Source organism: Jaculus jaculus, chromosome 16, assembly GCF_020740685.1.
Source record: "Jaculus jaculus isolate mJacJac1 chromosome 16, mJacJac1.mat.Y.cur, whole genome shotgun sequence".
NCBI classification, from domain to species: Eukaryota; Metazoa; Chordata; class Mammalia; order Rodentia; family Dipodidae; genus Jaculus; species Jaculus jaculus.
Window position 1 is genome coordinate 9595153 of NC_059117.1, and position 15663 is coordinate 9610815.

General features: G+C 49.4%; 1 protein-coding gene across 1 annotated transcript in view; it reads left to right on the forward strand.

The window, feature by feature from the left end:
• Positions 1-15663, forward strand: part of Grb10 (growth factor receptor bound protein 10) — a 117786-nt gene that overhangs the window by 68282 nt on the left and 33841 nt on the right. The window contains exon 5 of the mRNA XM_045135540.1: positions 10168-10257. Within this exon, the coding sequence (XP_044991475.1) occupies positions 10168-10257 (90 nt within the window). The remainder of the gene's footprint in view (positions 1-10167; positions 10258-15663) is intronic.

Below are 15663 nucleotides of genomic sequence, written 5' to 3' on the forward strand. Positions count from 1 at the left end.
CCCCACACATGCCCACTCTGCTGTTCTCTCTCCTGGGAGCCAGGTAGCCCCATTCTCTACGAGTGCATCTGTGCTGTTCTCTCTCCTGGGAGCCAGGTAGCCCCATTCTCTACGAGTGCGTCTGTGCTGTTCTCTCTCCTGGGAGCCAGGAAGCCCCATTCTCTACGAGTGCGTCTGTGCTGTGCCTGTGTCAAGTTTTGGGGAGGTAGAACTCTTCTCTAAGCTCCCCTCGCTTTCAAACACTGCTCTCATCGGACATGCTTCCCAAGCTGCCTGCATTACAGCACTGTCAGAGTTGGAAGATGAGGTCAGTGTTCCTTGTGGAGCCAGCGCTGGCCCAGCTTCCACACTCCGTCACATGCCCACAGTGCACTTGAGCCATCTACCTCTGGTGTCCTTCTGCTTCAAGTAAGGATCCAGTTGAGTTGTCTGTGGATGTGCTGTAAGGTTGTTTACAAGCTTCCCGTCCTAAAATAACCACAAGAGGGTTATCTGGCTGTCCTCATGACTGGGAGACTAGCCTCCACCCCTTGGGTTGTCCAGATTTGTAAGCCAACTGGAACCAACACCAGCGAGAAGGGTGTTTCTCCTAGCACTACTGTGGGAAGCCATTGTCCCTGCGGCTCTTGTTTGCAGCCTGGGTGAGAAGGCATTCCTCTTCTGTGTTTGCTTCTGACTTGATGTGTGCAAAGTGGGTTTCCTGGTTTCTATTGGGTGTGAGTGCTACGCCACCTGTGGCTGCCTACTGGGCTTTTGTGCCTGGGATCTTGGTAGGAGAGGGTTTAGAGGAAGGTGTTTGGGTTTGTTTGCTGAGAGAAAGGGGACTTGGCTCTTGTTTATCTTTTCAAAGAACACAGCATTGGGAGCAGGGTCCAGTGAACAGCTCTGAAGCAATACAAAAGTAATAAGTGAGTAAGTAGTATCCCTAATGTGTCTGCCAGCATAAAGTGCTAGGAAGAACCCTTGGGAAAGAAGGCAGCGCAGAGCTCTTTGGGTCTTTGGGAGGTAACTGAGGACAAGCCAGTGACTGGAAAATAACTTTGTGAAAAGAAAAATAATTCTAACCAAAGGCTTTATACACAAAACATTCTAAAGTCCTGTTTAGGCAAGTTAGTAGTTTTTTTCTTCCACATCTCCCTCAGTTTCCCATCCAAGTGGTTCCTTGGTGGCTGCTTAAATGGGTCAGGAATGGTCGGGCGTGGGTGCTGAACCCCAGCTATGGAGAGGGCCTGCTGTGATGTGAACCTCTCAGGAGGAAGAGAATGTAAGCCAGTGTGCCACTGTACGTGGGTGGACACTGCCCCTGTGGGACGGCCCCTGAGCCAGCTGCCGTGACTCACCCTTCCTCCAGCGGCACAGAATGCAGTTCTGGCATCGGGGAGCTGAGCCGCGTTCACTTTCACCATGTCTGTAGGCTGACACGAGGCTCGGTTTCCCCCGCGGCACTAGCCCAGCTCCTTAGCAGACGTGCACGAGGCCAGCCATGATCTCAGTAACCTACAGATGCTTGTGGCCCCAGGACTCTGTGGCCAGAGGAGGAGACATTCTGCAGGGGTGGGGAGAGAAAAGCCCTCAGCCCGCTCCTGCCGGTAGCTTGTTGGGTGCCGTTGTCTCCCTCCACCCTGTTGCATTCAGCTATCGCCCTGAGCCCCACACGGTGCTGGCTCGTTGGCAGACCCTGCACCTAGGAAGCCAGCTACTGTATGAGCATTGCAGTGCAGAGACCAGGAGCTACCCAAGATAGAGGCAGGAGGGCGCAGGCAGTGGTTAGGAGGTAATTGTGATTTGTAGAAAGAAGCTGTCCTTCTTCCTGGAAGGACTGGGAAGTCTTGTCACTGCCATGCATCTCCTTAGGGGTCCCAGACAGCAAAGCAGCCCCAAGCCGGTTCTGCAAGTCCTTCCATGATGACTCCACCCCAGCTTGATGCCCATATCATGCTATGTTGTGGGTGCCCTTGTGGCTCACCTGGGCCCATGTTCTAGCATCTCTTACCCTCCGGTTTGGGGACACGGAAACTGACCAAGCGGGATAGTTTCCAATCAGAGATCACATACTGGCACAGCACCCGCCAGAGGCTTCCTTGCTCCTTCCAGCCTGGCCCCTTTTCCCTCCGCCTCCTGCTCCTTTGTCCTCTGGCTTGGGCTCCTGCTGGGGACCTTAGGCGGTCAGGCCTGTCCTCTCCAGTCCACTCGGGCTTGTTACCTTCCCTGCACCACCAGTGTCCTGAGTCCAGCTTTGTTCAGAGTGCTGGAGGCTCAGCAGCCTGGCAGGACAGGTTTTTGTTGGGGTACCTCCCGTTTCCAGTGCCAGGGCCTGTGATGCTTACTCAGTCCTGCCTGGTGCTCTGGTCACAGTCAGGACCAGGGTGAGAAGGGTTAAGGCTGCCTGCCTTGGACTTGGGCTTCTGGGGTTGCTTTGGTTTTTGTATTTTATGAATGTTCACACAAAGCGTAGTTCACTCAGTAGTATTTATACACCAGAATGTACCAATGCTGCATTTCTGTAAAGCTGTCTTCTGGCTTTGCCAGCCTCTGAGGGAGAACACACAGACCATTCATTCATGGTGTGGGGTGGAGGGGAGAAAGCTCGAGCTTCTGACATCCAAGGGCACAGTATTTGCATAGAATCTGCACACCCCCCACGCCCCGTGTCATCTCTAGATGACTTACAGTCTCTTACACAATGTGAATACTGTGTAACATGCAGGTTTCTAAAATAGTTTTCCATCCGCAGTCGGTTGAATCCCTCCGTGCTGAGCCTGAGCACACAGAGGTTAGACTGTCTGAATGTAGTATTAGAGGAAAGTCCCTTCTGCCCCAGGAGCGAGCGTAGAAATAGTAACAGTGTGATCGCACACAGAGCCTGTCAGCAAGTCCACTTGGTTATTTTTAAAGCATGAGTGAGGCTTCTGTGAAGGTACAACTTCAACTTCTATGAAAGTCAGTGTAGTCTGATAGCATTTAATTTTATTTAGTGATCTAAAGTTTAGTTTCATCTTATTTAGCAAACATAAAAATGCCTGAGATACTTTTCTGAGTGCTAAAGTTTTTTGGTTTTTTTATTTTTTTCTTTTTCCTTCTAGAAGGTAGAAAAATTCAGTTACTATCAGGATACTGAATTTTTGTGGTAAAAGTAGTAAGGTGTTTTGACTGTTTATAACTCATTTGAAGAAGCCAAACTATTGATTAGGATGATTGTTACTGCAAAGAATTTCTTTATTTTTTTTCCCTCCCTTCCTTCCTTTCATTCTTCCTTCCTTCCTCCCCCCTTTCTTTCCTTCAAGAGGGTCCCATGTGTCCAAGGCTAGCCTTGTACTTGGTGTGTAGTTGAGGGTGACCCTGAACTTGGGGCCCTCCTGCCTTCGCCTTCCAGTGCGAGGGTTACAGGCACGCACTCTCACGGCCAGTGCATGCGGCGCCGGCAATCGAACTGAGGGCTTCGTGCGCGCTAGCCAGGCCGACGCCCTGCCCGCTGCGCTGCATCCCTAACCTAGCCTACAGCGAACGCTTCCAAGCCATGAGACTGCACTCGGGGTCCAGGTTATACCAGGTGTGGCAGAAGCAGAGTCAGCCACCACCTAGTGGTCTGCTTGTGACAGGTTCCTTGCTTTCTATGCCTTGATGGGCTAGACTCTATGGGTCCTCATTCCTGTGCGACCCTCCAAAGTTGTCTTTGTCTCTCATTCATCTGCCCAGAGCTCAGTAAGCACTGCCCTGGTAAACCCTGTGTTTATCCGACAGCAGCCCTGAGTGCCCGTTGTGTGTACGGTCAGTGCCAACCAGGAACATACACTAGAGAGGCATGTGGAATCTGCCCACAGAGATTGGGCACACGTTTTAGGCCTGACAGAAGCTCACAAACTGGGCCCGGCCTACATCTTCCTGGCCAGCACTACCGAAATGATTATAGGGATGGCTGGGGGGGAGGGGGGCAGGTCTGTAGCATGTGCCCCACGGGTGCAGAGACCCCAGATAATGAGTAAGTAGTCCCCCCCACACACACGTGTACTGCAGGGAGCGCTAGCTGTTGGACTCACTGCCCTGCTACACCTTGCTCTCTTCCTTGTTTTCACCCCTGGAATGTCACAGGAGAGAGACTCTTACGTGAGATACTGCCTTCCTCCTGGGACACTGGGCATGGTTGGCACAAGCCAGGCTGAAAGGAAAACACTGTGCTCTTGAGAAAGCAGAGAGCTGACGTGTCACCGCAGAGCCATGGAGAGGGACAGGGCCTCGAAGAGGAGTTCTGCTTAAGAAAAGACAAATGAGAACTTCTCTTCTGAGTTCGCAGAGCTCAGTGGGTACTTTGATGGCAATGCCAGGCTTCCCTTTCTTTCACCCAATGTGGTGACACTATGGACTTGTAACACATTTTTTCATTTACTGTTAAAACACAGTTAATCTTATACTGTAACCCATCATTGATGGGGCATGAATATTGTCCAATCAATTGTTCTTTGCTTTATTTAAAAAAAATAAATAAATTTCTGGGACTAAATTAAGCCCCTTGCATAGGATTCTGTTTCTAAATTTACTAATGACAAAAATAGGGTCTCTTGAGGCTTTAACTACAATTTCATGAATGTTCTACAATGTGAGACCTGTTTGGTGGGAAAATCTAAATCTGGCCAACATGTGAAGTTTGTTCTATAGATGGACATGTAGACAGGATGCTACCTCCTTGTCACGGGTCATGTTTATAACTGAGTCTTTCCTGAAAAAAGTTTTCTCCTGGGCCTCACTGACTTCCTGTCTCCTCAGAGCCCTCACCCACCGCTCATGCGCTCTCCTACTCTCCGCAGCACCGCAGTTTGTCATAGTTTTTGGTACCTTCTGAGATCAGAGGACAGAAGGAAATGGGCATAGCTGAAATTCAGCCTGAGCCCTGAGGACCCCTGGCTGAGGCACTGTAGCTGCGCCGAGCAGGCCTTCGGTTGTGGTGGGACAAGAACGGAAAGGGCACTGTCAGCCCGTGGTGGGACAGAAAAGGTGCTGCCATCCCATGACAGCCACTCGTGACTTCCTGCTATAAGGGACACATCTGCTCATCACATCATCGTAAAAATAAAATTGGGCTGGAGAGATGGCTTAGCGGTTAAGGCACTTGTCAGCGAAGCCTAAGGATCCATGTTTGACTCTCCAGACTCTGCGTTAGCCAGACACACAAAGGCGAGGCAAGTGCAAGGTCACACATGCTCACTAGGTACCACAAGGGTCTGGAGTTCCACTGTAGTGGCTGAGGCCCTGGTGCACCAATTCTCTCTCTCTCTCTCTCTCTCTCTCTAAAATAAATAAATGATACATAGACAGAAAGAAGAAAGAATGAATCGTCATTGCCTAGCATCTCTATCCTTTTTTCCTGTGCTCACTACTTACATCTCTCAGGAAAGGTTCTGCTTGGTAGCCTGCCCTGTAGTCTGCCTCTCTGTGCTGAGAGGTAGGTCTAGAGCCTGGAGGATAAGCTCCAGGTCACAGCTAGGATATGGCTGGAAGTCCCTAACTCATATTCACCCCCTTTCTGAGCATTGCTGAAAGCTTCAGCTTCTTTGTCTGTGGGAGGAGCTGAGGCCGCAGACAACAGTCTCTCAAGGCTAGTGACTTGAACACTAGTCTCTTGGAGCAGTTAGATCAGCACATGAGAAAAAGCATAGCTGCAGTTTCTCCTCACCCTATGCTAATACCATAGTGAACACTGTGCCACTTTGGGGCACTTACTTGATTCTTGCCTCTTGTGGAGTAGGAGTGGTCACCAGGGTGTGCTGAGAAGGCCGCTGAGGCCCCAGAATGGCAAGGCCATTTCCCAAGGTCATGAGTAAAGCACTGAAAGAACAGGGCTTGGATCTAAGACCTGTGTACACCAGATGCCCTAGCAGACCCTCGCTGCTCAGACGCCTCAGTAAATGGCACAACATTTCATTGTTGTAGAAAGAGCCATGTGAATTCAACAAACTACTCAGGCAGAAACCACCAGCTTGGGTTGAGGGTGTATGTTTCCCAATGGTGGTAGGTAACTTACCTATCAAAAGTAAGGCTCTAGGTTCAATCCCCAGTACTGCCACAGAGAAACACAATGGACACCAGCCTGGTAGACCCCACTGCTAGCTACATCTTTGTCTTTGCCATCTGCTACCCCCATGAGAGGACAGATGTTCATACTGAATCCTGTGTCCTACGTCCTGTACTCCTCTGCCTCAGGCAGGTTCTGAGGCCAGGGTAAGTCTGTTTAAGGAATCAGTTGCTAAACTCTCAGCTCCCTGCAGCCTGAGAATTATCCCTGACATTTGGCCACAGCAGCACCTGCATGTCTATGTCTGCCTCTGGAGAAATGATGCAGCTACAGTGGGGAGTGGTGACTTGGAGCAGGCTGTGTGTGCTTGGCTAAGTAAGAGACAGGAAATTCATGTGAAATCCCAACCACTAGTTTTCTCTGGACTGTTTTATAAATTTGAGTATCTTAACATGGAATTTTCTTTGCAGCCCCCGCTATGTCCAAGGACCCCTAGATACATGAGGTTGAAACTGTGGGCATCTGGCTTTTGCCTGTCAGCCCTGCCGAAAATGGGGGCCAACTTGATGAGGTCCTGCTGCAAAGTCAGCGCACAGGACTGCCTGGCCCTCGTCCCTGGTGGCTTCAAAAGGGGCCATTTCATCTGCTAGAAACCAGAAATGTTTTTCCGTGGAAAAATTATTTGCTAATTCTTACTGCTGCTTCGACTTGAAATTTCTTTAGAAAATGTGAAATCGCTAGCCAGTGAGCCTTTCCCTGAGAGCCCCCAGGGCAGCTTGGCTTGCCTACATGCCTGTGCTCAGGCAGTGCCCTGTTGAAAGTTGCGTTGGTGCCCACAAACCACCCGGTGGAGAAGCAGCTTACCGTACCCACAGAATGGAGCCTTCTGCACGGTGGAGGTACAGGTTTCACATTTCATTTCCCATGCAGAGATCTGAACTCCAAAATGCTCCAAACTCAAGAACTTTCAGGGCAGTTACAGGATATGGTACCACAAGTCGAAGATAGCTCACCACGAAATCTTATTAAATGATAACCATATGAAAGTTGTTTTAAATGCTTTATTATACAAAATGACTTCAAGCTATGAATTAAGTCTACTTCTGAAACCTATGTTTTATTTTTAGACTTGGGCCTAAATATTCTCAAAACCTCATTATGTATTTGCAGATATTCCCAAATCTGAAAAAGTAGCCCGAGGTATTTCAGGCAGAGGACACTTGCTTATGGCCACGAGCAGCCAGGGAAGGATTCTCCCCTCCCCAGTCTGTCCTTTGTCAGTTCTTCTTGGTTTCAGATAAAGTGTTTCAGGACTTTACAAAGTTGAAGACTTGGACCCTGAATCTTGTTTGAGGGCTTTCCATGCTCTGGAGATGTCTGCCACTCTTATAAAGTGTCAAATCCAGGCACTTTCACTGTCGTGGTGGGGGGGGGGGTGTACAGTAAGAAAAGTACAAAACCACTTGCCAGGGCTGAGAGTCGCTCTGCTTCTCAGCTGCGCGCCTGCCGGGAGAGGTTTTCCTAGCCCTGCCTGGGGACAGCCACCCACCAGGCCACTTCTGCCCAGCAAGATGGCTGCCTTCGCTTTTCTTTCAGCCTTCTTTGCCTAGGCCCTCACTCCAGTCTCTTAGCCAGTGTCCAGGAAAAATAATTGGAGTCATAACAAATGTAAAAATGATAAAGATCCCTGGGGGACACCAGACAAGGGTGTTTTGAATGCCTTTGGAAGAGGGAGTGGGGTAAACATCCTCCCACAGCTGCTGTGGCAAGCGTCCACATTTCTAGGAAAGAGAACACAGATGTTGACCTCGTTTGGGAAGGTTAATAAGTACATGTCTTCTGCTGACAGCTTTTTGTTGGTTCCCTAGAAAACGAAATGCAAATGACGGTGGTAGTTTATCCCTCACCTCACCTCAGAGTGCTTTTCTCCCTGTAATTCCACAGCAGACAGCCTCTCCTGCATGAAAGCAGCAGCTCCTGCCCCTCCGTGTGCCCTGGCATCTTCTGATTCACTTGTGAGCTCTGCATCCCTCTGTCCTCTGTTGTCAGAAAGTGTTTCTGTTCACAAGGTCCCTGGTTTCTCCAGAGTCCTGAAGGGGACCAAACTCATGGCAGGAATGCTATAGATACTGGAGGGAGACACTTGCAACGTTATTTCTTTTTCATTCAACTTTGAAATATAAATGTGACAACCTTTCAGTTCTGACTGCTGAGCTGTCACAAAACAGTATTTTAACAATGGCAAGTATGTTATCTTACCATTGCTATAACAGAATGCCTGAGGCAATTAACTTACAAAGAGAAAAGGATTGTTTTGATCCAGAGTTCTGGAGATTCCAATCCAAGATCAAGTAGACCCATATCTCTGCAATGCTGACAAAAGAAACACATCACGTAGTGTCAGTAGCATGTGATCCAACAGACTGTTCCCAACTGTGCACTTCATAAAACACAAAAGAGGAAGAGATCAGTATCCCAAGGTCACCTCCAAGGGCACAACCTTGATTGAAGGACCCGGCAAAGGTCCCACTTCCTTCCGAGGCCACTGCCATGGGGAGCAAGTCTTCAACATGTGGACTTTTAGGCTTATCACCCAGACCACAGCAGCAAGAGACAAAGGGCCTCTCTTTATTTGGCTTCTGTAAAGATAGATAGGCAGTTATATACATTTTTATTTATCCAGTAGCTCATGTTTCTTCACATGAATGGTCTTTATGTAAAGTCCTCTTCCTAGCTGACAGCTGCACTGGCAGGTACTGGCTTGTTCAGCACTCGCCTAGTTGTTCTTGGCTGGATACCTTGCCACCCCAGTCTCTGAGCTACAAGTGAGATACTACACCACGCTTCTTGTAGCATTTGCCATGTTCTCAGTTCTTGTAGTTGAGTATATTCTGTCTAGCTCAGGATATGTATTGCTGTGCACCCTTAAGTATTCTGATTACCACATATACAATGCAGAATAAATTCCAGGACCTATGAACCCCATCCCCACCGGTGTGTCCTCTCCACTAAGGGAAGGCCTGAAACTCCACGTGACTTTGCAGTCCTGCCTGTCCTCAGCAAGAGTGGGTCTCACTGCCTCAGTTTGCAAGGAGTTGGGTTTGTGTCTTCATGGTTCTGTGGCCACCTTAACAACTCCTCTGATTTCCCCCTCTCTGTTTCTGGATATGTAGTACCCATAGCAAGCTAGGATGAGGGAGGAGGAGATTATGATGGCATTTGCAATGGAAGTGACCACACATCCGCCATATGCCCTTTAGTCTGGAGAATCACCCTGGAGAGATCCTAATGACCAGTAGCTGGAAGGGACCCAGTGTCTGTTCCTCCGCATCCCTCACACTCATCCAGCTGCATGTGCTGCCATCTCTATCCTTGGGCCAGAGTTAGGCGGGCCACACCAGGTCACTCAGCGGCACAGACTTGCCAGTGTGCTGCCGCCCTGTTCTCTTCCAGTGGGCAGGGACACTGTCCATATAGGCTGAAAGGTAAGTCCTACTCTGCCACACAGAGCAGAGAGCATCCAGCAAAGTGGAATAAGGGTGTGAGAGGAGGCCCAGGGAGCCAGGCCGCTGGTGCCACACACACTACTCTGTAAATGCTTGGTCACAAGGGCAGGGGAATCTCTAAAAGTGTTCAAAATGCCAAGCAGGCTTGCAGTCTTTAGGAAGTTCCTCCTGGTTTGCAATGCAAAGGGTGAGTTAGGACTAAAGGGGCGAGATCACCGCATAAAGCACTGGGACGCAGCAAGGGTACACAGGCTGTGTCTTTCAGTCTTGGGAAAAGAAAGTAGCCCTGCATGCTGCTCACTGAGGTGGATCAGTACGTTAGAGAGGGTGGGCCATGCTCATTTCCCCGTTTTGATCATGGCCCTGTGGTTGTATAAGAGAACGTTCTTGTTTTAAGAAAACTGGACTGTCTGTCTGGCAGACCCATGTGGACAGAAGAGAATGGAAATACAAGCAAGTAAGTGGGGCCAAATGTTACTATTTGGGGAAGCCAGATGAAGTGTGTACAGAAAGTCTTTGTACGACTAAAAAATTTTCTGCAAGTCTGAAATTATTTCAAAATAAAATGCTAAACCAAAAGCAACAACAAAAAAAATCTCTGTTTAAAACCAAATATGCTGCTCTACACAGACGTTTCCTTGTGTTCTTCCCCAGGAGGCAAACCCGGAGAAAGCCGAAGTCACCAGAGCAAGCCACCAAAGTCTCCCTGTTCCCAGACCTGCTCCTCCGAAAGTACAGGCCAAGGTGAGCTCGCCGCGCCCTTGCCCTCCCTGGGGACCCTGTGGTGCTCAGCAGCAACCACCTGAAAGCAGAGGGGCATGGGCAGCCGTCACCTGGCAGTCAAGAATCCTAGTGGCATTTACCCAGAGGAGCTGGTGCCGCCCACAGTGGGAGACCCACCCAGAGCGCCTCCCGGTGTCTGAGGGCTGTAGGCATCTCCCACTTGTGGAAGGAGTAGTCTAGGCCATCCTCTTGCTAATTCTTCTGAAAAGCCCCAGAATGACAGACTCGGTGCTGGCCTTACACACAGAGCCCTCCCTGTACCCATCATCCATGGGCGAGGAATGCCTGCCTGCGTTAGCTTATGATACCACACAATGTAGTTCATTTTTCTCAAAGGCACATCCAGCCTCATCATTAACACCTCTGGCTAGAATTAGATGAGCGCCTCCCCACTTAAACTTCAAGAGCCTGCACAAGGCAGATATTGTAGGTAGTCTGAACCGTCTTCAACCCGAAGTACAGCTGCCTCTTTGGAACTGCTGAATGTGCTTGGGTAGAACTTTCCTTCATCCACAGTGGTTTGCAGTGGTTCTGTAAACAGTCATAAGGAATACAACTAAGACTTGAAGCCCCATCTTGGCAGCAGCCTCAGGAGGCCGGGGCTGTGGTGGGGTGCAGTAGGATTCAGAGGGTTGGGAGGTCGAGGGGCGCTTCCTGCCTGTAGGGCTCGGGTAGCTGGACCGAGCCTAAGCTATGGGAGTACGCACAAATCTGCATGTATAGAGGCCATTTTCTGTGAAGTGGAAGATCGGAAATGACCCTCCTGAAGCGTCTGTGCTCCCCTAGCCTTCCCAGCTGCAGCCAGGGCAAGTTAGGACAAGCTCGGAGGGCGGTGTGATGGCCCCAAGAAGCTCGTCAGCTCCTCTCCCTGCCCCTCTGGAGCCAAGTCCGTGACGAGCTAGAGGGGTGGCAGGGGCGCAGCACAGACCGCCTGCTTACTGCCAGCCACACAGCTCTCCCTTGAGAACTGCACTGGGCTCCCCAGTGTAATGCTCACCTCCTACCCGTACCCAAGTGGGAAGACACACCGTACCACCTGCTCCTGTGTCTGCTGAGGACAGGGCCAGTTGCAGGGAGCCACAGAGACAGGTTTGCAGTGAGACCTGGTCCAGTGTGCCCAGCACTTCCTTCACTCCTGTGTAACCAATCCCATGAGAAGGAAAACACATTTAGCCCTATTCCAAGAAGACTTCTAGTACGTGTCAAGAGCCCTGCTGGGAAGCCATTTTTGAAATGCAGGATTTTGAAAACTGAGTTGTGTATTGGTGGAAAGGCTCAGAAGGAAACTGAGCCTCCAAGAGTAAAGGGGAGTCCTGGTGGTGGCTAGAAGTTGAGCTTGCCGAGGAAAGTGGGAGGGGCTGGCTCCCCCACTTCAGTGAGGACTGTGATGTTGTTTGCTGCCATGGCGGTTATTTCTCAGGCCAGACTGGTCGGTAATAAATGGTACATGTCTCAGGATCCATCTGCTTCCATTGTAAACCAGTAGGTCTCTGGACATGTCTGATGTGTGTAGCTTGTCTCTGCATTTCACTGTCCCTGTGTGGCTAATCTGTCCTCAAAGGCTCATTATTCCTGAGCAGCCAACATCTCCCTGAAAGTCCTGCACCTCTCCTTTGTGGTTTCATCTGGAATTTCCCGAATTAAAAGCAGTGGCTTCTGCAGGAACCTAAGTTACTGCCATAGGTGGGCTATTTTTAGGCCACGCAGACGAGAAAAACCAGACATGCTCCCATGTAGCCCTGCCCTGATGGAACCATGTGACCCTGCTTGCAGCCAGCTTCGTCCCAGGTACTTTGAGGACATCTAAAAAACCAGCACTTGTACGCCCTTCTGCCTTCTCCTTATTATAAATGTTACTTCTGCTTCTATGGGCGGCTTTTTGTTTTAATTTGTCTTAGCCACTGCTTGAATCAACCATTCATGTTGTGTCCGTCTAGATTTGTCAGAAGTTGAAATCTGAAATCTTACCTCTAAAACTGCCAGAATCGATCAGGCTCTTCCAAGTGCAGCCAGCACATAGGAGCCTGGGAGGCAGTGGTCAGAGCTTGGGTGGGGCTCAGTGTTCAGCCACTGAGGTCATCAGTGTGGTCCCGGCTGCCGAGACGCTGTGTCTGAACACAGGAGAGGCCGCTTGGATTCGGCTTTGCGTGGTGATTAGTACCACCGCTGATAGATTGGCTTTGATGAAACGCAGCTGCTGTCATGAAAACCATGCGCTTCTGGCTTAAGAATGGGGACCTCTGTGCGCTGGCGTGTGTTCACAGAGGGGCTCCCACCTTCGAGGGCTACAAGATGATGAATGTGGCCGTATTATTTAATTCATTGTGTTGTGACAGTTCTGAAGTGTTTGTCTAAAGAATTAAATCAGGGTCATATTGTTTATTGTGTTATGGATTTTCATGTTCCCCAGAATTAATATGATAAAGTTCTAACTCCCAGTACCTCAAAGTGTGACTTGAGTGGGAAAAGCGCATTCTCACAGAAGCAGGTGAGATGAGGCCACAGTGGCCGGACCGGCCCTGCTGCCATCTTGAGTGTGGACACCTGTGCTTCACAACTGTGTCCAGGTTGTAGCCCTTTGTTACAGCAGCCCTAGGAAACAAATCCACATATACTAAAAGGAACTCCAGCTTGACTAATCAATCAGTTAATAAAAACACAAACACCTTAAGTAGGAAAGCAAATACTTGATTAATTGGTGTTCAGGTATCATGGCAAAAAAGAAGTCTCATCCCAGCCTGGATGATAATTTCCCTGTGGCAGCTTCCAGAAGCTCCTTGTTCTGACCAGGAGTATGGGAGCACAGAGCAGCCCTTCAGCAAGGCTCACTGTGCAGGATTACCCCCGTGGATATGCCTTCCTCTGCCTCAGGGTGAAAGCTTACTTACAGCGTGGGACCCCAAAGTAGCCGTCTCTGTGGAACTTTGACCTCTGTACACTCTTAGCTCCCCGAGAGCACGAGACCTCATGCATTACTGCCTCCAGCTGGCACGTGGGGCACCTGAGACCTCGGGTCTGATAACACTCCACACACAGCTCTCGTGAGCTGTCCCAGCTGTTTATGGTAAATGCTGGCAATAGTTGCTCAATGGTTTCAATGCAGAGGAACACCACTGAGCTAGAAATAGCTCCTTACTAAGGCAATAGTTGGAATTATGGAATGCAAGATAATGAATTTGACTGCAAAGAAAATTGATGTTACAAATTAAATGTTAAGCTGTTGAGAAGTGAGAAAGAATATGTGCAGTCTATATTTATTCGAAATAAACAGCTTTTATGCATCCACAGGATAAAGGGAAATCCCCTCCCTTGTTCCTTGGTTTCTGTTCCTCCAAAGACTTTTTCTCACTCTTAAGTTCATTCATTGCTCCCAAGAAAAAGTAGACTTACCTCTTCTTCATTCTCCCCTTGCCTCAGGTTTAACAGCTAGGAGCTGCTGTCAAAAAGAACCTCCATCTGTGTCTACCCACACACACTCTTGCCTCTGTTCCCACCCTGCAAGGGAACACGTGTCTGCAGTCTCCTAGGCTAGCCCTTCCATCCCTGCCTGCCTTTTTACCTTCTCAGTGATGCCAAGTGTGTGGTCATCTCAATTTCCTCATTGTTGTTTCAAGTCTTCCTGCTGCTGAGTCCTTCACATCAGTACCCAGGGTGCCTTCCCGTGTCTCATCTGAGATGCACTTCACTGCGCGCGCCACGTCCGTGCAGCTCTGCTGGGATCTTGTATGCCTTGCTTGTCGGAGCTCCGCACGCCAGCTCTTTCACTCGCTGCCTCACTCCTTATTCTTTGGTCTTGCCCCAGCCCCCTGAAGCCAGGTATTCAGTTCCTGTAGCTGCCTGAAACAGACTGCCTACAGGAACTGTCTTTGACCTCTGAGCAAAGTCAGTGGCCATTGTCAGTGGAATCAAACCTTGATAGCATTTGACACAGTCCATTCCTCAAACAGTTGCTACTCTTAACTCCTGTGAGCCCCGATGGTTTTCTTTGTTCCTCTGTCCCTGTTGCTATCGCATGCTCTGACAGAGCATGAGGCTTTGGAAGACCTTGTGAGTGTTTCGGCTGTCTTTGCTCTGATGTTTCCTTAAGTGACTTCACTTGGAGCTGTGCCATTAGATGCTGCTCCTCAGCTCCAGATTTGGGCTTTCTCAGCAATAGATGGACTGGTCCACTTCTGAGAGACTCTGCGTCTGCAGTTAGTTCTATAGCTGCCGTCTGAATTTAGCATAGTTGAGGTAGACACCCTCCTGCTCAGCGGCATCACTGCCCACATTGCTCCTCTTGCCAGAAGCACCAGGGTCACTGTCATCGTTCAGGCCTCAGCTCCTGCAGCCTCTTCTCGGAGCTTCTTCCTAGCTGCCTGGGAGAGACGATGGCTCCCGCTTCCCTCTAGCGTGACACCCTGGTGATGTCAGCACGTTATTGTCCTGAGTTGATCTTATTTGGTGACACATTTGTCCTCTATGTTTTTCCATAAGACTGTGGTTCTGTGAGGGCAGAAAGAGTGAATGGAACCAGAGAAACACAAGCACAGGGCAACAGCCTCAATTTGTGGAAGTACACAGGCTGCCTTGTAGATCAGTGGCCCACCCTGCGGCAGAGGCTCCTAGATGAGAACCCAGCCTGGCACTTGCTTCACTGAGTTCTCCTGCCTGAAGCTGCTGCTGCCCCATTCTCCTTGGCAAGCATTTGCATGATGATGCTGGCTGGGGAAATCCAAGGCCTGCGACTCAGACTCATAACATGCACCTCTTCCTCCACTGTGGGGGACCGCAGAGCAGCTTATGGGGGGGGGTGGTCGTAGGTGTATTTCAATTCTTGATTTTTCTTGCCTGGAGAATTATGGAAAATGGTGTCCACCTTCTACTGACCACCCGTAGGAGTCACTAGCAAAGCTAGCTGTGAGGAACATCTCTGCAAAATGATTTCACATCTTAGAGAGAAAGCTCACGTCCTTCTCCCTGTCGCCTGCACTGACCACATCCTGCCGAATGTCTCCCTTTTGCCATCCAGCATCAGATACTTCAGGCTTTTCTTTCGCTGCTCCTCATGTGCCCCCCCCCTTCACTTGAATGAAAATCCTCGAGTCCAGGGACATTTATTCCAGGGGACAATTTCCAGAGCCTTTGTGCCTGACTTAAAGTAGGTCCTTAAGGAATGCCAAGAGAGAGTGACTTTGACAGCACATCTCTCACCCTACATGCAAAAACCTGAAATAGTGTGAAAAATTCCACTGAGCCCAACTCAAATTCAGAAATACTTTTTAAATTTTAAATTGTGCTTTAAGTATGATGTTTCGTGATAGTTTGACTGCTACATTTTAAAAACGTCTTTGTGGACAGTATGCCTGTAATTCGGTAGTACTGATT